The 22,854-nt window shown below is 45.6% G+C and overlaps 1 protein-coding gene across 2 annotated transcripts in view; it reads left to right on the plus strand.

The window, feature by feature from the left end:
* The window catches only part of skic3 (SKI3 subunit of superkiller complex), a 136,499-nt gene that overhangs the window by 43,538 nt on the left and 70,107 nt on the right, over positions 1-22,854 (plus strand). For both annotated transcript variants that reach the window (XM_055633324.1, XM_055633323.1), the window contains exons 9-15: positions 728-868; positions 4,430-4,531; positions 12,007-12,143; positions 12,564-12,644; positions 13,636-13,739; positions 16,782-16,908; positions 18,163-18,342. In XM_055633324.1, the coding sequence (XP_055489299.1) occupies positions 728-868; positions 4,430-4,531; positions 12,007-12,143; positions 12,564-12,644; positions 13,636-13,739; positions 16,782-16,908; positions 18,163-18,342 (872 nt within the window). The remainder of the gene's footprint in view (positions 1-727; positions 869-4,429; positions 4,532-12,006; positions 12,144-12,563; positions 12,645-13,635; positions 13,740-16,781; positions 16,909-18,162; positions 18,343-22,854) is intronic.

Below are 22,854 nucleotides of genomic sequence, written 5' to 3' on the forward strand. Positions count from 1 at the left end.
AATTGGCTTGATAAAAATGTTAAATTGTCCAATTTGGCGATATGCAGAGTACTGCACTGCCGACTACAAAATTCAGAAGGTTCAGAATTTCAAGCACAGGGCAGGCCAAACAACTCATTTCATTTTCATTTCATTTCAATTTCCATTGCAGTTTCAAGCACAGGCCAGGCCAAACAGCTCATTGCATTTTCATTTTATTTCCATTTCCATTGCAGTTTCAAGCACAGGGCAGGCCAAACAGCTCATTGCATTTTCATTTAATTTCCATTTTCATTACAGTTTCAAGCACAGGGCAGGCCGAACAAACTTCAATTTTCTAAAATCAACATACAGCGCAGACAGGAAGTAGTCAAGATGAGATAGTTATATATGGATTTTGATTCAATCATATCATATAACTATTAAAAGTCTGATCTTGGATGTGTGTGTGTTTGTTTGTGTGAGTGTGTTTGTTTGTGTATAATGGAAAAGCTAATATTTTTAGTAGTTTTTTGCCTTGATGAATCGATAGTTAAAAAAATATATATTTCTTTCTCACTACTTGTGTTCCCAATACACTTTTGGTTGTTGCCTACTGACTGTTAATGGCAAATTTCTCCAGTGTGTGGGAAATTGCTCCTATCATCTTCAATATCCAAATTAAAAAATAGAAATAAGCTTTCCATCCCGATGATCAATTTGTGTATAGCTAAATGATTCTGTTACTCTCCCATCTTATCTTTTGCAGAGTGTTTTAGTGAAGAGGCTTTTCAGTGTTATACAAGACTTAATAAGATGGAACCAATGAATGGACTCGGCCTAATAGGACAAGGGATCAAAAACATGCAAGAACAGAAATATGAAGAAGCTGCAAAAAACCTCACTGAAGGTAGTTTTTGCTTTGGTGGTGACTTTGGGGAAACTCTGTTTGTACAGTAAGAGGAAATCCATATACCAATGTACAATGACTTGTTTAATAATCTTCTGAAAATGCCATTGTTCTCATTGAAACGGAATTTTCCAAGAACAACATGACGAATCAAACAGTTAATGTATTTTGGAAACACAAAGAACTACAGATTCTGGTTTACAAAAAAAGATACAAAGTTCTGGAGTCAATCAGCAGGTCAGGCAGCATCCCGAGAAACCATGAATCAGTGACGTTTTGGGTCAGGACCCTTTTTCAGACTGAAGAAAGATCCTGACTTGAAACGTCACATGCCCATGTTCTCCAGAGATGCTGCCTGACCCGCTGAGTTACTCCAGCACTTCTAGTTAATATATTTTGTTTGTTAATGACCTGCTGATTATTTTAAAGCTCGGACCACTGTGATGAGTATAGTTTCCATACATTCTTTTGTCCAGTGCAGAACCAAGACAAACACTAAATTGGCAAATTCTTTAAGGGAACATAAGTGAAGTGGAAAGTGAAAATGGTTATGGTTTAAGACCGAATATGGAGTATTGTGTGCAGTTTTGATTGCCTCTTACACGAATGATTCGGGCGTTTAGGTTTATTATTTTCACATAGCGAGATACAGAGAAAACCTGTTTTACCTGCTATTCAAGATTCAAGATTCAAGATATTTGTCATTTGGACCCCTTGAGGTCCAAACGAAATGACATCAATGAGATCAGATAATGCTATACATAGATATATTCAAGTCAAACTTAACTACAATAGGTAAGGGAAAGGGTAAATGATTGTAGAGTTATAGGTAGAAATAGATTGAAAAGAGTAAAGATTTAAAAGAGTAAAAATGATCTATTATCATCCGAGTAGTTTTTCGGATGATAATAGATCCTTCTCTGGGAAGGGTTCGCAAAGAGACGCCATACTCAAGGAGCAGCTTGTTTGGTTTGTGGAGGCTTTGGAGAGGGTGCAGAACCAGAATGCTACCTGTATTAAAGAATATCTCTATAATACTAAAACTCTTCCCTTTGTTCTCAACATTCTAAATGTCTGTGCGAGCCAGGGTTGTGTCGGATTTCATTTAATCTCCTCAATTTGTATCTTCTTCCAAACGCTTGGCCACAGCCTTCCCATTTTCACACATGCTACTCACATTTTCTCCGCCGGCCAGATACACATCTTCCCGTTGCATTCAAAATATTAAAGTGTTCAAAGTTCTCATATAGGAAAAAATTACGACTGACGTCACAATCCTCTCCCACACTCCGGACGCGAGGGTCACTACAACATCCTAACCTGCTCGGCCCCGCTGGGATCCCTCACCCTCCAATCTCTACCCTCCCTCCCTCTAACTCTCTCTCTCTAACTCCCTCCATCTCTGCCCCTCACCCTCTCTTCCCCCCTCACTTCCCTCTCCCTCTCTACCCCCTCACAATCTACCGAGGGGAAATTCCAGGGGGGTCGGGGGACAATCCCCCCCCCCCCCCCCCCCCCGTCCCCCACATGTTTTATTGTGTGTTGAATCATAATAGGCCTATTTTCCAGTCCCTTCGCCCCCCCCTAAGAGTTCCCAGCCTCCACAGAAGGAAGCTAGTGCTACATTCTTCCCAAGTAAGCCAGTGCTAACTGTAATTACCGTATCATGCACACGCTCGCCATGCTAGATCTGCAAATATCTGTTCGGCGGCGGCGGTCAGAATGGGTCGGCAGCGTGTTATAACGTGCGATCGTTCATCTCTGCCCTCTCTGCATGCCCTCTCTCTGCCCGCGCTCTGCCCGCGCTCTGTGCCCCCTCTGCCCTCTCCCTCTGCCCTCTGCCCTCTGCCCTCTGCCCTCTGCCCTCTCCCTCTCCCTCTCCCTCTCCCTCTCCTCTCCCTCTCCCTCTCTCCCTCTCCCTCTCTCCCTCCCTCCCTCTCTCTCCCGCCCTCCCTCTCCCTCCCTCTCCCTCTCCCTCTGCCCTCTCTCTCCCTCTCCCTCTCCCTCTCCCTCTCCCCTCTCCCTCTCCCTCTCCCTCTCCCTCTCCTCTCCCTCTCCTCTCTCCCTCTCCCTCTCCCTCTCCCTCTCCCTCTCCCTCTCCCTCTCCCTCTCCCCTCCCCTCTCCCTCTCCCTCTCCCTCTCCCTCTCCCTCTCCCTCTCCCTCTCCCTCTGCCTCTGCCTCTGCCTCTGCCTCTGCCTCTGCCTCTGCCTCTGCCTCTGCCTCTGCCTCTGCCTCTGCCTGCCTCTGCCTCTGCCTGCCTCTGCCTCTGCCTCTGCCTCTGCCTCTGCCTCTGCCTCTCCCTCTCTCTCTGCCTCCCCCTGTCCTCCCTCAGCTCTCTTTCTCTCTGCCTGACCCGCTGAGTTATTAGTGTATAGGTGATCGCTGGTCAGCATGGGCTTGGTATTTCCTCGCTGTATCTCTCAAGCTAAAATGGTTCAAAAACACTATGCATTCCATCCACCTAGTGGTCATTCCGCAAAATAACAAACTCAGTCGACCAAAAGATTTGGTCCGCCATAACCTAAATCTGTCATAAATAGGTCCGTTAAAACAAGGATTTACTATACATATGAATTTTAAATTCATAGCTATTATTTGGAGTGTGGTGCAATCAGAATTGGGATTCATTTTCTGGGTATTTCTGGCAAAGCCTGCCTTTGTTCTTTATCCCTAATTGCGGTGGTGAGGTGTCTTTAGAGTTGCCATGGTCCTCCTGTTGAAGGAAGGTAGTCCCACATTGCTGTTATGTGGAAAATTAGATCCCTCAGTAAAGCAGGAAAGGTGATATATTTCCAAATTAGTAACTGACATGGAAGGGAAACTGCAAATAATAGTGTTCCCATGCACCCTCCTCCCTTGTCCTTCTCGGTCAGAACAATGGGTTTGAAATCTGAAGTAAAAGCAGAAAATGCTGGAAACACTTGGGTCAGATCGCATCCGGAAAAATAAAGTTAATGTTTCAGGACGTAGACCATTTATCAGAATGGGAAGAAAATTTTAAAAGTTCGTTTTCAGTAGCAGAGAAGACGGGGGAAGGGATGGGGAGTACACAGGAAAACTCTGAGGCAGTGAGACCAAATTACCAAAAGTGCCAGTTAGAATCCAATTAGGCTGCTTTGCTTGTATTACATAATCCAATAGCAAAGCTGTGGAGCATGCATGGAAGACCAGACCTGACCATACTGAGAAAAACTGAACCAAAGGTGTGACGGGCAGAAATGGCCAATCACTTCTGATACAAAGGCAAAGAAAGAGTGAGTTATCCTAAAGTTGAAAAATGTGGCACATGTCTTTAGAAGGCTGCAATCTGACCAGATGGATGATGAAGTGGTGTTCCTCAAGTTTGCATTGGCTGTCATTGTAATGGACTGTAGACAAGTTAAAGTGAGAGTGGAATGGTGACTTTGAAATTACAGGCTCAGGGTTACTCCTGCAGACTGAACTCAGCTGAGTAATCACCTGATTTGCAATTCATTTATGCATTGAAGAGAAGACCGTGTTTCAAGTGAACGTGATGATGAGTATTTTGCAATCTAAGAGGATTATTATTTGTATTGCAGGGTTAAAACATGCACGAACAACAGTTATAGCCTGGCTTTATCTAGCAGAAATTCAATTACGGATGCACAGATATGAAGAAACAATCAGTTCTTGCAGGCAAGGTTGGGAATGTTCTAATGTTTGTATATTTAGTAAGCTAATTGATTGGCCATAATAATGTTCATGCATAATTGAATTCTCCTTTCTTTACAGTAATCATATGTTTGGCTTTACATTTTAATTTTCTGTTCCCAATGTCCCTATCCCTGTCCTACGTTTTGTTTCAATTTTCTCTCTAATAGTCACCTGAGGATCTACAATTTAAGTGTATCTTAAGTTCTGCTTCCATTCCATAATTTGCACCATTGTCTGTTAATGGATCACCTGAGCACATACTAATTTAAATTGACTGCTAATGAGCATTTCTTTGCTATTCAAGAAAATCTCACATTTAATTGAATATCTTTCCCATGACGTTTTCATTCCCCGTGTTTTATCTGCTGCAATTTACATTTCTCTTAGAGCTGCTTTTTTCAAATTTTTGCATCATCAGCTTCCCTGAAATTACCTGCTATGTTTTCATCTTTCAAGCCCTGTCAACATCTCTTCAATCCTCTAGATTTTTAATCTAAAACAGGCCTTTAAATCTATTTCTTTGAACAGACTATTGCAATTACCGTTAATATCTGTGGATTTAGACAATAGGTGCAGGAATAGGCCATTCGGCGCTTCGAGCCAGCACCGCCACACAATGTGATCATGGCTGATCATCCCCAATCAGTACCCCGTTCCTGCCTTCTCCCCATATCCCCTGACTCCGCTATCTTTAAGAACCCCTAGCTCTCTCTTGAAAGTATCCAGAGAACCGGCCTCCACCGCCTCTGAAGTAGAGAATTACACAGACTCACAACTTTGCGTGTGAAAAAATGTTTCCTCATCTCCGTTCCAAATGGCTTACCCCTTATTCTTAAACAGTGGCCCCTGGCTCTGGACTCCCCCAACATCGGGAACATGTTTCCTGCCTCTAGCGTGTCCAAACCCTTAATAATCTTATAGGTTTCAATAAGATTACCTTTCATCCTTCTAAACTCCAGAGTATACAAGCCCAGCCGCTCCATTCTCTCAGCATTTGACAGTCCCGCCATCCCGGGAATTAACCTTGTAAACCTTGCACTCCCTCAATAGCAATAATTTCCTTCCTCAAATTAAGGGACCAAAACTGAACACAATACTCCGGGTGTGGTCTCACTAGGGTCCTATACAACTGCAGAAGGACCTCCTTGCTCCTATACTCAACTCCTTGTGTTATGAAGGCCAACATTCCATTCGCTTTCTTCACTGCCTGCTGCACCTGCATGCTTACTTTCATTGACTGATGAACAAGATCCCCAGATCCCATTGTACTTCACCTTCTCCCAACTTGACACCATTTAGATAATAATCTGCCTTCCTGATTTTGCTACCAAAGTGGATAACCTCACATTTATCCACATTAAACAGCATCTGCTATGCATCTGCCCACTCACCCAACCTGTCCAAGTCACCCTGCACTCTCATAGCATCCTCCTCACAGTTCACACTGCCACCCAGCTTTGTGTCATCTTCAAATTTGCTAATGTTACTTTGAATCCCTTCATCTAAATCATTGATGTATATTGTAAATAGCTGCGGTCCCAGCACCGAGCCTTGCAGTACCCCACTAGTCACTGCCTGCCATTCTGAAAGGGTCCCATTAATCCCTACCCTTTGTTTCCTGTCTGCCAAACAATTTTCTATCCATGTCAGCACTCTACCCCAATACCATGTGCCCTAATTTTGCCCACTAATCTCCTATGTGGGAGCTTATTAAATGCTTTCAGAAAGTCCAGGTAACTCCATCCACTGGCTCTTCCTTGTCTGTTTTCCTAGTTACATCCTCAAAAAATTCCAGAAGATTAGTCAAGCATAATTTCCCCTTCGTAAATCCATGCTTTATTCTTGGTAACTCTCCTGTGTCATGCCTTTGGTTACTTTATTAAATTAAATATGGGTGTTAATGTAGCTGAAATATGTATGTGGTTATTATCTGATTACTAATGTTATTGCTGGCCTTCTGATGCATGTTCAAGAGAAATGCTTTTTTTTCATCATGGTCTAAATAGGGATCAAATGTACAGTTGTGGCGTCCCTGGGGGTTAGGCCATTCCTTGGGTCATCCCCCTCGGCTATTGAGGGACAGGGGCGTTGGTCTGCCACGAGGTTTCCCGAGGTCCCTGTGTGGTTTGTGCCCTCGCTGTGTGATTAAAGACTACTGTTTGAACCTGCCTAGCGTCTGGCCTTTCCCTGACCTCGTCCAGGCCACTACAACTGGTGACCCAGCCATTCATCACACGTGATGGATAACAACGCCGTTGCATTTAAACTCCCTACTCTGTGGACCGAAGAGCCTGACATCTGGTTCCAGCAGGCAGAGGCACAATTTGCTGTGCGTGGGATAACTATGGACCGAAACACAATATTTGTACGTGGTCAGCCGCTTAACCAAGCGACTGCGAGGCGAGTTAAGCCTTACCTTAGAGCCCCCCCATTAACTAACAAATATAGGGGCCTTAAGGAATTCCTTATCAGGAGGTTTGGCCTTAGTGAACAAGGTGTTCAAGAAGGAACTGCAGATGCTGGAAAATCGAAGGTACACAAAAAAGCTGGAGAAACTCAGCGGGTGCAGCAGCATCTATGGAGCGAAGGAAATAGGCTTCTTCAGACTGTAGAAGGGTTTTGGCCCGAAATGTTGCCTATTTCCTTCGCTCCGTAGATGCTGCTGCACCCGCTGAGTTTCTCCAGCATTTTTGTGTACCTTTGGCCTTAGTGAATCTGAGCGGGCAGCTCGGATTCTCCGAATGGACGGTCTGGGCAACCGCCGGCCGTCTGCCCTACTGGTGGACATGCTCACCCGAATGGGGGACCACGAACCTTGTTTCCTATTTAAGTTTGTTTACCTGCAGCAGCTCCCGCCCGACATCCGCCTGCAGCTCGCCAGGGATCCCTTTACCGACATGCAGGAGCTGGCCGAGCACGCCGACGAGCTGTGGATGTCCTGCCAGCGGGACCTGGAAGCGCTGGCCGTCCTTCGGGAGGCTCGGAGCAGGTCGGGGCCGCTATCCACCGCGTCTCCGCAGCTCCCGGTCGGCAAAATCCGGCCGCCATCGGGCATTCCACTGCAGGCATGTCTTTTCAGCACGGCCCGCTTGCAGTTCCACCCAACGTCAGCAGAGGTCACTGGTGTTCAACCCAGCTAAATTCGCCTGCAGTTCCACCAGACGCCAGCAGAGGGGGTGGGTGCTGTTACCATTGTCGCTGGGGAGCTGCAGCCAGGCAATGTCGCCCACCCTGTTCATTCCCGGGAAATGAAGGGGCCGGTCGTCAGTGATTCCTTCGGAGGCAGGCAATTTTCATCGCGTCTTCGCCTGGGATCGCCGCACTGGGGGTCGATTCCTCGTGGACACTGGTGCGGAAGTGAGTGTTCTGCTTCCCTCCATCGCTGACATCCGTGCGGGCAAACGGGGCCCTCTCCTCACCGCGGCAAATGGGAGTGCTATTCACACCTACTGAGTTTGCACCATCTCCCTCAACTTTGGCCGCAGCTCCTTTTTGTGGGAGTTCGTCATCGCCGATGTTTCCCAGCCGCTGCTGGGCGCAGACTTCCTTCGAGCCCATTTACTGCTCGTGGATGTCAAGCGGCAGCGCCTGATGCACTCCTTCATGCTGGAGCCGGTCTTCCTCCGCATTGGTAATCCCTGATGTCCCCCTGTCGTCCGTGGATGCAACTTTCGCGCGCATCCTGGCGGATTTTCCTCGAACCCCACTTCCACTCCTCCACTCCCAAGCACGGGGTGGAGCATCATATTCCTACTACCGGCCTGCCTGTGCACGCCCGGGCGCGTCGTCTCGCGCCAAACAAGCTTCGTCTGGCTCGGGAGGAGTTCCGCCTGATGGTGGCGATGGGCATCGTGCACCCCTCCGATAGCCCATGGGCGTCACCGCTCCACATGGTCACTAAAGCGGGAGGGGGCTGGCGCCCGTGTGGGGATTACCGTCGCCTGAACGATGCGACCGTCGCCGACAGGTACCCGGTCCCGCACATTCAAGACTTCAATGCCCATGTGACCGGAGCATCGGTGTTCTCCAAGGTGAACCTCGTGCATGGCTACAACCAGATTCCGGTCCACCCCGACGATATCCTGAAGACGGCCATTATAATGGCATTTGGACTGTTTGAATTTGTACGGATGCGTAGGCCTTTCAGCGACTTATGGACTGCGGACTGTGTGTGCCGCGGCCTGGACTTCGTATTCTTGTACTTGGATGTCATACTCGTGGCCAGTCGCTCGCGGCTGGAGCACTGCATTCATCTCCATCGGCTGAGTCAGCGCCTCGGCAATTTTGGGTTGTCCATCAACTCGTCCAAGTGCCGTTTTGGGGTGACAGCTATCGACTTCCTCGGCCACCGCGTAACTCCACAGGGGGTGGTCCCTCTGCCGGCCAGGGTGGATGCTGTCTGCAGGTTCCCCCGTCCGACCACGGTTAAGGGTCTACTGGAGTTGGTGGGGATGGTCACCGTTTATCACCGCTTCCTGCCACTTTTCCACCTGATTGCTGGTCATCGCAGGGAGGTGAGTGGTCCGATGAAGCAACAGCGGCATTCGAGAGGGCTAAGGAGGCACTGGCTGGGGCCACGATGCTCGTCCACCCACGAGAGGACGCCCCGACTGCCCTGACTGTGGACGCTTCTAAGGTTATGGTTGGGGCAGTGTTGGCGGATGCTGACGGCCACTCACCTTCTACAGCAGGCATCTCAGTGGTGCTCAGCGCCATTACAGCGCTTTCGACCGCGAGCTCCTGGCCCTGTATCTCGCCGTACGCCATTTTTGCTACTTCATGGAGGGGGGGCCTTTTACTGCATTTACGAATCCCAAGCCGCTAACCTTCGCGTTCGCCAAGGTTTCAGACCCGTGGTCTGCCCGGCAGCAGAGGCAGTTGGCGTATGTGTCCGAGTACACGACCTCCATCCGTATCGTTGAAGGCAAATACAACAGGGTGGCCGACGCCTTATCGCGACCTGCAGTCCACGCGGTTTTCCAAGTCGCTGAGGGTATTAATTATTCCTCCCTGGCAGCCGCTCAGCTGGTCGATGAGGTGATGGCCGCCTATCGTGCGGCAGTTTCGGGCCTGCGGTTGGAGGCTTTTGACTGTGGTCCTGGGGGCGCAACGCTGCTGTGCGATGTCTCCACTGGAGTTCCGCGACCCGTCGCCTGGCGGCGCAGGGTGTTTGAGGTGCTCCATGGGCTTGCGCATCCCTCCACCAGGGCGACAACGGCCCTGGTAGCCTCCCGCTTCATGTGGCACGGGCTGCGGAAGGAGGATGGACATTGGGCGCGCACTAGCATCCCGTGCCAGACCGCCAAGGTGCAACGACACGTGCGTGCGCCGTAGCAGGAGTTCGCCATCTCTCGGCAGCGGTTCGACCACATTCACGTGGACATCGTGGGGCCACTGCTGGGGCATGACCTATTCAATTCAATTCAATTCACTGTCGTGGACCGCTTCATGCGGTGGCCTGAAGCCATTCCGCTACCTGATTCTTCACGGCCACTTGTGCTCGAGCCTTTGTGGCGCACTGGATCGCCCGGTTCGTGGTGCCACTGGACATAACATCCGACCGGGGGCTCAGTTCACGTCGGAACTGTGGTCGGCCATGGCACACCTCCTGGGGGTTCGCTTACACCACATGACGGCGTACCATCCACAGGCGAACGGCCTGGTGGAGCGGTTTCACCACCAACTCAAGGATGCCCTGAAGGCACGACTCAATGATCCGGACTGGGTGGACGCTCTGCCGTGGGTTTTGCTGGGGATCCGCACCGCACCCAAGGAGGACTTGGCCTCCTCCTCTGGCAAGTTGGTGTATGGGTCTCCGTTGACGGTGCCCGGGGAGTTCATCCCACCGACACGGGGCCAGGTGGAGCAGCCTTCGGACGCTTTGCAATGTCTTCGGCAGATGGTGGGCAAGCTGGCGCCAGTGCCCACGTCTCGTCATGGGTCCTTCCGTCCGCACGTTCCCTCTGCTCTGGAGGACTGCCAGTTCGTCTTCCTACGCAAGGATGCTCATCGGACACCCCTCCAACGGCCGTACGAGGATCTCTTCCGAGTCCTAGAGCATGGCTCATCTACATTCGTCCTGGACATGGGGGGTCGGCATGAGACTGTTTCGGTTGCACGGCTGAAGCCGACGCATATTGACATTGATCAGCCGGTGCTGGTAGCTCGGCCCCGTAAGCGATTGGTGGTGGACATGTACCTGGCTCATTAAAGTATTTCAGGAAGCAAATCTGCCATCCTGAACTGATCTGACCTCTATGTGTAATTGACTCATAATTCAGTTAGGGGGAAATTAGGGTTGAACAGCAATAGCCAGAATTTCCAGTGATTTGCACATCTGGTCAATGAATAAGTAAAAATAACTTGAGCAAAAAACTTATTTCACTTGAGCAAAAAACAAAGTGGTGGACGAATTCAGCAAGTTGAGCAGCATCTGGAGGGAATAAACAGATAATTCTATCCATTCCCTTCACAGATGCTGCCTGACACTGCTGAGTTCCAACAGCACTTTTTTTTGGCTCAAGATTTAGATTTTTTTTGCTTAAGATTTGGCAGAGCAGTGACTTCTTTGCTCATATCTGGATTGAGTCAAGTAAATAGTGAATAAGAAGATTCAATATAAGTTTAATTTTCTTGGTATGTATATCGATGTGTTCTAATTTGCACATGTGTTTTAAAGTTCGAAGGATATTTCTAAGAAATAATCAGTCTTGCAGCTTTCGTATTGTAAATGTGGAATATTTGTTTCATGCTTTAACCACAATTAAAGTAGCAGTTTATGATCAAACAGCCAGCGAAAAGACTGGTCTGCAGAAACGCAATGAATTTGTTTTTTTCCTTATATTATTGCCTACTCTCTTTAATCTATCTAATTTAAAGACAAACTTGGTCTTTTTAAAAATTCCAATGGATGCATTTGAAGTATTAGTGCAGCATGTTGTGGTAAACCTGTAAAAGGTAGTCATAAGCATGAATTTGTCAATAGCACATCCTGAGTTTTCATTTGAGAATTATTTATTTGTATTTCAACTTCAAATTTGCTTATAAGGACATAAGTGATATATAGAATTAGGCCATTCGGCCCATCAAGTCTACTCCGCCATTCAATCATGGCTGATCAATCTCCCTCCTAACCTCATTCTCCTGCCTTCTCCCCACAACATTTGACACCCGTACTAATCAAGAATCTATCTATCTCTGCTTAAACAAAATCCACTGACTTGGCCTCCATAGCCTCCTGTGGCAAAGAATTCCACAGATTCACCACCCTCTGATTAAAGAAATTTCTCCTCATCTCCTTCCTAAAATAATGTCCTTTAATTCTGAGGCTATGACCTATAGTCCTAGACTGTCCCACTGGCAAAAACATCCTTATACTGTATACATTAAAATAAGATGCACATATTAGCCATCATTTGAAGATTGATAAAGAGATTTTGTTCGTATGGTTTACTCTCTCTAGGTCTGAAATGGTTAGAAAACAGTGTCCATGATGGGAACAGGTATCAAAAACCCAAGTTGCAGTTTTTGCAAGCAGAAGCTCTGGTCAAATCTGGTGACGCAGATAATGCAGATATAGCCTTTGGCATCTTGGAGCAGGTATAGTACTCGTACTAAATGCCAACACTATTTCCAATGTGATGTTCTATTAAATCAATATTAATATTAATTGCATCCAGAAGTTTAGTAGATAATTATTAGTGCAGGATAGTCAAATGAAGAAGTTTGAAATTGCAGGCGCCTCTGCTGAATTCCAGTTATCTTTCTTATATTGGGGATTAAATAGCAAGTTTTTAGTGATATTTACTAGTGTGAACTGTTTATGAGTGGCTACTTGTTGATTCACTGTTGAGGTTTCCTTTTAATATACATGAATACACATTAAATACACATTTATATAAGGGAGGTTTTCTAATTGCTTTCTGTATATCATGTTGCTTTTTACAAATTGATGCACAATTTGAATTCTGGAACAGAAGCAATCTTTGTGTAAAATTGTGGATATTTCTACCTATTTAGCTTCCTAATAATGAACCGGTACAACTTGCCATGAAAGGTCAAGCATATTTGAATAAGGGACAAATGGAACAAGCATCTAAGGTTGGTTTGTGTTTTAAATTGGTTGTTAATGAAATGTAAATGAACATAAAGTTTATGTTTTGACTATTGTTAAAAATTTCTCTTCACTTTGCAAATGTAACGATGCTCTCAACACATTTTGTCTAGTAAACAAAACACTTGTAACAACTATTTAGGATAGGATAGGATAGGAATACTTTCTTGTGATGTGTGACTAAGCACAGTGCGATTCTTTGCTTGCATACACAATGTATACAAATAGCACCCACCTACGCCGCTGACAAAGTTACAAAGCACACCGACTCCCCCTTTTGTCCCCCATCCCAACCCCCCCACCACAGCAGTTCCCCCACGCCGGGTCCATATTGTCCTTTGTCTCCCCCAATGTCCATTGTTCTTCCCCTCTTCCCTTACGCCGGGTCCCCCATTGTTCCTCCCCTCCCCCCTCATGGTGGTCTTCCACGCTCTCATTGACCGTGGGTTGACCTGCGAGGCATTGCCGAAGCTGCGAGGCTTTCACACACCGCCGAGGCCGCATCGTCGCTATGCTTCATCACTGCCGCTGCCCTGTCTCACCCCTGTCGACGCCCACTTCACGCCTCCGTGGTACCGACCTGGGCTCCAGCCGCAGGCTCTGTCAGCCGCTTCGCCCGACGCAGGCTTCTACCCATTCTACCCATGAGGCCCCAACCCGGGCTTCTACATGGCAATCTGGGAAGCATCGAGACCGGGGTGCCTCGATAAAGGCCACCGGTTGCGTTCCCAGTCCACAGCCGCGGGGGGGCCCCTCGTGAAGCCTTCTGGCCGCGCGACCCGTCGGGAAGCCTTTTCCGGTAGAGTAAAATGGTAGATCTAAAAGTAAAATCCACAAAATGATGTATATGAAATTGATTTAGGTGATGTTGCAGCTGTTTATTTCTGTTGGTAATGATTCATTACAACTCAACGCAGAGCAGAATTTTGATGCTTTGCTGAAAATTAAAAAGCAAAATTTTCCCCATTTGCCCGATAGATTTCAACAGATCTTACAAGATCGCATTCTGACTTGGCTGAGTCATGGGAACTCCAAGGCCTTATTGACTATAAGCAAAAAAAATACATGCAGGCAGAACTAAGGTAAGAAAGTCTGTTGTCCTAACCTTGTATTTGTATAGCCACCAGGGGCGTTGGGGCGATGGCTGCCCTGCCGGCAGTCTGCTCGTTTTTTCATTCTTTTTGTTATTTTTTAGTGTGTTAAGTTTGTTTTAATGTTCTTTGTTTTATGTGGGGGGAGGGGATCGGGGGAAACTTTTTTTCAAGTTCTTATTTTGCCGGAGGTGATTAATTTTCGGATCCCATTTTCCGGGCTCTCTGCGGCCTTCCATCGATGGAGCTGGAAGCCTCCTTGGACTGAAGGGCAACCAATGTGGAGAAGAATTATCTGCTTCGTACGCAAAGACTTTTGTGACATTGAATTCGTTGAGTATGGTCAGTAATGTCCCCTGCAATTTTCTTCAAGATGTCGCTAAATGAAGGTCATGTCCATAGATTATACCTTATAATAGATTCCCCACTGCAATCCAAGGAGCAGTTCTTCAGCCATGAGTAGTCTGTTGGTTAACAATGATTTTTCCCGCTGTAGATAATAGGGAATCCACACTTTAGTTACTTCAGATTGAAAATAACATTTGCTGTGTCAGTTACTGGTGAGTTTATTATGACTAGTAACTACAGTTACTATAGTACTGATTTACAATACCACTTACAATCATATTTAATGTGCAAAAATGTCCAAACAATAGTTGCAATAGGGGATTTTTAATGTAATTTGAAGTTAAATATTTTTACTTGCTATCATTTTCATGTATTTAATCATTATCAAAATTGGAAATAACATGGCTCCAATAATGATTAAAAGGTTTCTTTTGTTGAATACAATACTAACAATTTGTAATTAATTTGCATTGAGATGTGATTGAATTGCTGACATAATACATACCGTATTTCCCAGCAATGAAGACGCACCTACGTTGAAGACGCACCCCCATTTTGAGTTACATAATTTTAAAAAAAGGCTGGCGGGACATAGAATTTCTCACGCTCCAAAAAAAATAAATAAAATAAAAGAAAGAAAGTAACAATTCAATTTGCCCAAGGCTTCCAGATCTCCTCCATTCTGAATGACTGATTGGGTGGGGGTGGAGGGGGACGGCAGGTGGAGAGATGGTGGGAACAACTGGAGCACACGTTAAATCAGTTGTGATCTTATAGAATGACAATACTAGTTCAAGGGACCAACTGAGGTTACTCTTGCTGACACAGGAGTAAGCTCCGCTGCCCTGTTATCCATCGCCCGCTGACCCGTTCCGCCCTATGATCTTTGCTCTTGAGCTGGTCCCCTCACCGTCCGGTCTCCGAACCAGGTCAAAAATAGGGATAAAGAGAATTTCAAAACTAATACCAACTGCTTTTGTGCACGTCTGTTTACAAGGCAGCAGCATTCTTATTCTATCTCTTATTCTCACTTGACCGGCAAGCGCCACACACCTCCAAAGCATGACCCCATGCAAATTTACATTGAAAGACACGGACCAGGCAGTGAATACCATGTAGTGTCACCCAGCGCAGCAAGTGAGGCCACGTCCTGCTCCCGGCAGCAGTCGGAATTTAAGGATTTGCGGGAAGCGCCTGACATGAGCTAGGCCGGCGAGCGGCAGGAGAGCACTGCCAGAGGTGAGCGGGCCGGCAGAAGGCGCCGAGTTGGCGGCTGGTTCTGCTGTGTAGCCCCGGTGGTCGCTGCCAGCCACCCGAGCTACTTCCCTCCCCAGCCACAATGCGGTAGCTCCGCGCCCGGAGGGCCGCGGCAGCGGTGAGTGAGTTGCTGGCATGATCCCCGACTCCCTCCTATTCAACGCTCCTGCCCTCCCCGCAACTTTACCCCTGGCGGCCCAGCCAATTTCAATTTCAATTAAATTTATCCGATGGGAACTTTGGTTTCTGCAGCCATACAACAAAAAGAAACAATTTTACAAGACAAACAACCAACTCAATTCACACAGACATCCATCACAGTGAATCTCCTCCTCACCGTGATGGAATGCAAAGTCTTGTCTCTCCTCTGCTCTCCATCCTCTCCCGATGTTAAAGCCCCCGGCGGGCGATGGCAAGTCCAGCGGCCGTTAAAGCCTCGCCGGGCGATGTCAGGCCCCGCTCCGGGTCATTTTGTGCAGCCCAGGCCGTGCTGATCTGGGCCAGACTTCCCACACGCTGTGAAAGGAACTCTTCCCACACCTCCTCCCCCTGGCGGCGCTGTCGTTTTACAGCCGCTTCCCAGCAGCTGCCGGCAATGAGCGATAGACTTGGCTATACCTCTGTACAGCAACATCATTCTTGATGTTGCTGAACTGAGGGATAGCCAAGTCTATCTTTCTTGGCTAGCAACCTAACCTTCGGACCCCTTGACGCAGATAAATTTTCGTGCCTTAATTTTGGGTAAAAAATAGCGTCTTCATTGTCGGGAAATACGGTAATCTTTCTGTCATTGCAGTTTGTTCTGGAGGCGAGAGAAATTGCCCCTCAGATTTCTATTGATTCTTTCCCCTCTCACCTTAAACCTATGTTGTCTATCAAGTTCTTGATTCTCGTACTCTGAGAGAGGGACTGTGCATTCACCCTATCAATACCCCCTCATGATTTTATACTCCTCTAAGATCGTGTGTCTCCAACTATCGCAGAATAGTGCGGCATGGTGTCGTAGCGGTAGAGTTGTTGCCTTAGTGTCAGAGACCCGGATTCAATCCTGACTGCAGTTGCTGTCTGAACAGAGTTTGTAAGTCCTCCCTTTGACTGTGTGGGCTTTCTCCAGGTGCTCCGGTTTCCTCCCACATTTCAAAGACGTACAAGTTTGTAGGTTAATTGGCTTCGGTAAAAATTGCAAATTGTCCCTAGTGTGTAACATAGTGCTGGTGAACGGGTCGGCGTGGACGCAGTGGGCCGAATGGCCTGTTTCTGCACTGTATCTCTAAACTAAACTAAAATAAAATTTTCTGCTTGACAAAATTGCTCGGAGATGTTTAAATGTCATTGTTCTTCCCTAGAACAAAAATCTTCACCCATGTATCAACCTAGTTGTTTCTTTAGAAGAAAAGGCAAGTAACATTATGACTTGTACCCGTACAGTTTCCGGAAAGCTCTGAAAATAAATGAAGACTGTGGCGAATATTACTATTACCTTGGACTAACGTACTGGTTTATGGGGGAGGAGATGAGAAAAGATAAAACTAAAACAGCTACTCATTTATTAAAGGTTTGTGAAAAGATGCTTGCCACAGTGCACTCTCTTACATTGTACAGATTATACTAATAAAGATTTGCATGTTTCAGTCCACTCTACAACTGGCGAGATAATATTGTGTTCCAGTAGGAGAAAAATATGCTTTAAGTAAGGCACATAGTGTGACCAATGAGTACCTGACTCCTTAAAAACAACACCAATATAAAAGCAACTAGTGCTGATTCTTTAATCCAAATAGAAATGGAATGCTGGAAATATGCGACAGAAGTAGCGTTAATGTTTCAGATTAATGTTCTTTCATTACAAATATTGTTTAAAACTTGTTTCAGGTCCTGGTTATGTTTAATTGTTAAAAAAAAAAAGGAGAGGAGCTAAAGGAACTCGGTGGGACAGGCAGCATGTGTGAATAGATGGAGATGTAAAGAGTAGGTCTATCTTTTGGTCTACGAGAAGGATCTCGACCAGAATCATCAAGTCCATTTCCCTCCACAGATGCTGCCTGATCATTGAGTTCCTCCAGGTGCTATCCTGTTTTTTTGCTACAGATTCTAGCATCTGCATGATTTAATTATTTGGATATATTTCCAGCTATTGTATCTCAATGTTTGTGAATCTAATGCAAGATCCCCATTTCTTTCTCCTGCTCAGATGGTGCTTAGATTTATTTTGGGATTTTTGTGCACTGGCTTCACATAGATAGCTATAAAGCAACATGAGAATTTTGATGGCAATACTTGCTTTAGCATCACTATGCAGAAGCTTAATATAGCAAATGAAGACCCAGCATCCAAGTTCCTCACTCTATTTTTATAAGGCTGTGCAGGGAGTAACACTAGACCTAGAACTTGATTTAAGTAATAACATTCTAAATGATGCATATATGAGATGGACGAAGACACTTGTGGTCCATCAATGAATTGGCATTTCCTTCCTTCTGATATAAACATTCTGATTGGTGCTCAAATGTATCACAGATATTATAAAAGTTGAACACTTAAAAAAACCCCCCAGCTTTTCTTGCTTATTATTTCCATTTTCATTGATGATTGAGAGATAAGATCTTTCGTGATAGGAGCAGAATTAGGCCATTTGACCCATCAAATCTACGCCATTCAATTATGGCGGATCTATCTCTCCCTCCTATCTCTCCCGATAACCTCTGACACCTGTACTAATCATGAATCTCCCTATCTCTGCCTTAAACATATCCATTGACTTGGCCTCCACAGCAGATAGACTTATTGACTTTAAACCTTTCATCCTCAGGCTGCTAAATTGGACACGTACAATGGAAAAACATTTTGCTACTTGGGCCATTACTATCGAGATGTAGTACAAGATAAAAGCAGAGCCCGGGGATGCTACAAAAAAGCCTTTGAGCTGAACAACAGTGATGAAGAAGCTGGAGCTGCGGCTGTTGATCTCAGCGTTGAATTGGGAGATATGGTATTTATTTTTTGAGGATTTATGATTGAAACTAAAATATAATTAACAGTGTATGTGGCTCTATCAGTGTCAGCTTGGTTTCATGGTAGCAGGTTATAGAATGGCACTTCAGTGTATTCAGTATTTTAGGTTTAGGTTTATTGTCACGTGCACCAAGGCACAGTGAAAAGCTTTGTTGTGTATGTTTATCCAATATATCAGATATTATACACAAATACATTAGTCAATATCGTACAATAGAGCAGAGGGGAAGAGTGCAGAATATAATTCTCAAGATTGTAGCATATGGGTTTCATAGGCACCGTCTAATGTCCGTAGAGGGGTAGGGATAGAGGTCAGATAGAGGCCAGTACTCTAGCTTATGGAGAACCATTCAGAAGCAAGATAACAGAGGAGACAAAACTGTTCTTGAGTCTAGTGGTGCATGCTTTTAAGCTTCTGTCTCTTCTGCCAGAGGGGAGCAGAAAAGGACATATATAACCATATAACAATTACAGCACGGACATGCTTTGGATTATGTTGGCTGCCTTTCTAAGTTAGTGTAAAGTGTCGATGGAGTCAGTGGTGGGAAGTCTGGTCTGCATGATGAATTGGTCTGCATCTACAACTATACAATTTCTTGCAGTGTTGGGCAGAACTGTTTTCGAACCAAGCTGTGATACAAGCCGACAGTATGCTTTCTATGGTGCATCTGTACATGTTTGCAAAGGTCAATGAAGACATGCCAACTTTCCTGTTGCATCAGGAAGTAGATTTAGTTTAGTTTGTTATTGCCATGTTTGTTAGTATCAAGGTATAGTGAAAATCTTTTTCTTGCATGCTATTCAGTCAAAGAAAAGACTATATATGATTATAATCAAGTTGTCCACAGTGTACAGATAAAGGATAAAGAGTACAACATTTAGTGCGAGCTAAAGTCTGATTACAGATAGTTCATAGGTCATAGTTCATGAGGTAGATGGGAAGTCAGGACCATACTCTAGCTGTTCAGAGGATGGTTCAGTTGCCTGATAACAGGTGGGAAGATACTGACCCTGAATCTGCAGGTATGCTTTTTCAAACTTCTGTACCTCTTGCCTGATGGAAGAGGGGAGAAGAGGAAGTGACCGGGGTGAGACTGGTCCTTGATTACAGTGGCTTGCAAAAGTATTCATACCCCTTTAACTTTTCCACATTTTGTCACGTTACAACCACAAACGTAAATGTATTTTATTGGGATTTTATGTGATAGACCAACACAAAGTGGCGCATAATTGTGAAGTGGAAGGAAAATGATACATGGTTTTCAAATTTTTTTACAAATAAAAAACTGAAAAGTGTGGCGTGCAAAAGTATTCAGCCCCCCTGAGTCAATACTTTGTAGAACCACCTTTCGCTGCAATTACAGCTGCAAGTCTTTTGGGGTATGTCTCTACCAGCTTTGCACATCTAGAGACTGAAATTTTTGCCCATTCTTCATTGCAAAATAGCTCAAGCTCAGTCAGATTGGATGGAGAGCGTCTGTGAACAGCAATTTTCAAGTCTTGCCAGAGATTCTCAATTGGATTTAGGTCTGGACTTTGACTGGGCCATTGTAAGACATGAATATGCTTTGATCTAAACCATTCCATTGTAGCTCTGGCTGTATGTTTAGGGTCGTTGTCCTGCTGGAAGGTGAACCTCTGCCCCAGTCTCAAGTCTTTTGCAGACTCTAACAGGTTTTCTTCCAAGATTGCCCTGTATTTGGCTCCATCCATCTTCTCATCAACTCTGACCAGCTTCCCTGTCCCTGCTGTAGAAAGGCATCCCCACAGCATGATGCTGCCACCACCATGTTTCACAGTGGGGATGGTGTGTTCAGGGTGATGTGCAGTATTAGTTTTCCGCCACACATAGCGTTTTGCATTTAGGCCAAAAACTTCAATTTTGGTCTCATCTGACCAGAGCACCATCCTCCACATGTTTGCTGTGTCCCCCACATGGCTTGTGGCAAACTGCAAACGGGACTTCTTATGGCTTTTTTTCAACAATGGCTTTCTTCTTGCCGCTCTTCCATCAAGGCCCGATTTGTGGAGTGCATGACTAATAGTTGTCCTGTGGACAGATTCTCCCACTTGAGCTGTAGGTCTCTGCAGCTCCTCCAGAGTTACCATGGGCCGATTCTCTGGCTGATTCTCTGATCAATGCTCTCCTTGCCCGGGCCTGTCAGTTTAAGTGGACGGCCATGTCTTGGTAGGTTTGCAATTGTGCCATACTCTTTCCATTTTCGGATGATGGATTGAACAGTGCTCCGTGAGATGTTCAAAGCTTGGGATATTTTTTTATAACCTAACCCTGCTTTAAACATCTCCACAACTTTATCCCTGACCTGTCTGGTGTGTTCCTTGTGCTTTATGATGCTGTTTGTTCACTGATGTTCTCTAACTAACCTCTGAGGCCTTCACAGAACAGCTGTATTTATACTGAGATTAGATTACACACAAGTGGACTCTATTTACTAATTAGGTGACTTCTGAAGGCAATTGGTTGCACTGGATTTTATTTAGGGGTATCAGAGTAAAGGGGGCTGAATACTTTTGCACGCCACACTTTTCAGTTTTTTATTTGTAAAAAAATTTGAAAACCATGTATCGTTTTCCTTCCACTTCACAATTATGCGCCACTTTGTGTTGGTCTATCACATAAAATCCCAATAAAATACATTTACGTTTGTGGTTGTAACGTGACAAAATGTGGAAAAGTTCAAGCGGTATGAGTACTTTTGCAAGCCACTGTATGCTGGTGGCCCTATCGAAGCAGCATAAAATGTAGATGGAGTCAATGGAAGGGGGTTTGGTTTGCACGATGGTCTGGACTACATCAACAACTGCAATATCTTGCGGTCTTGGATATAGCCGTTCTCAAATCATACTGTGATGCGTCCCGATAAAATGTTTTTTACTGTGCATCTGTAGAAGTTGGTGAGGGTTGTTTGAGATATGCTGAACTGTGTGCTGCCTTTTATGTCGCATCAATGTGTTTGGTCTATGACAGTACATTTGTAATATTAACACCAAGGAACAAAGCTCTCAACCATATCCACTTCATCACCATTGATTCTGTTTTCAGCACATAATCTACCTTGATTCATGATGTCAATAACTAGCTGCTCCATCTTGTTGACATTGAGGTTATTAGCAAATAAATTATTTTGTTCAGATGCTCTGTTTGTATTTTGTTTTTGGAGAGATTTCATGGTATCATGTGGAGTACTGTTTTCTCCAAGAGCACCACAGTTAGCTGGTTACATCACTGCTGTTTGTGAGATATCGAAGTTAGTAAATTGGCTGCTGCCTTTGCCAGCACAACTGACATTGACCATGTTTTAAAAAGTTACTTAAATCTCTTCCCATCAATAAAATTAATTTTAGCTGCTGTACCTTTGATGAATCCACGTTCCTCATATAGAAACATAGAAACATAGAAAATAGGTGCAGGAGTAGGCCATTCGGCCCTCCGAGCCTGCACCGCCATTAAATATGATCATGGCTGATCTTCCAACTAGGTATCCTGTACCTGCCTTCTCTCCATAACCCCTGATCCCTTTAGCCACAAGGGCCACATCTAACTCCCTCTTAAATATAACCAACGAACTGGCCTCAACTACCTTCTGTGGCAGAGAATTCCAGAGATTCACCACTCTCTGTGTGAAAAATGTTTTCCTCATCTCGGTCCTAAAAGATTTCTCCCTTATCCTTAAACTGTGACCCCTTGTTCTGGACTTCCCCAACATCGGAAACAATCTTCCTGCATCTAGCCTGTCCAACCCTTTAAGAATTTTGTAAGTTTCTATTAGATTCCCCCCTCAATCTTCTAAATTCTAGCGAGTACAAACCGAGTCTATCCAGTCTTTCTTCATATGAAAGTCCTGACTACCCAGGAATCAGTCTGGTGAACCTTCTCTGTACTCCCTCTATGGCAGGAATGTCTTTCCTCAGATTAGGAGACCAAAACTGTACGCAATACTCCAGGTGTGGTCTTACCAAGACACTGTACAACTGCAGTAGAACCTCCCTGCTCCTATACTCAAATCCTTTTGCGATGAAAGCTTGGATATGAGTGTGTGTGTGTACATAATCACATCTGCTCAAAAAAACGATGCTCTAACGTTAAAATGTTTACATATTCCTGTAGAGTTTTATCCCTTGGATTCGGAAATCGACTTGCCTGAAAATTTTGTGCTTTTTCTTGAGTTATTTATGAAAATGTTCACAAATCTGAAATATCTTTGAAAATAAATGAGCTGATGACGTCACGATGGCTCTGCTCCGCGCTCTTTTCCAAGCGCTACGAGTGATGTCACCTCCCCCTTGACTCGCAGTCCTTTTATCGCCGCCCACTCACCATGGCCCCGCCTGCTCGCCGTGGGCACGCCCACTCGTAGTGGCCCCACTCGGCCGACCGTACACCCCGTGCTCAGGGTCCTCGGGTCTATGACCACCTGCCCGCCGCATCCATCGAGTCCACGTCCGCCCGCAGCCCTCTCTCTGTCTC

This window comes from Leucoraja erinacea, chromosome 3 (assembly GCF_028641065.1).
Source record: "Leucoraja erinacea ecotype New England chromosome 3, Leri_hhj_1, whole genome shotgun sequence".
Lineage (NCBI taxonomy): Eukaryota > Metazoa > Chordata > Chondrichthyes > Rajiformes > Rajidae > Leucoraja > Leucoraja erinaceus.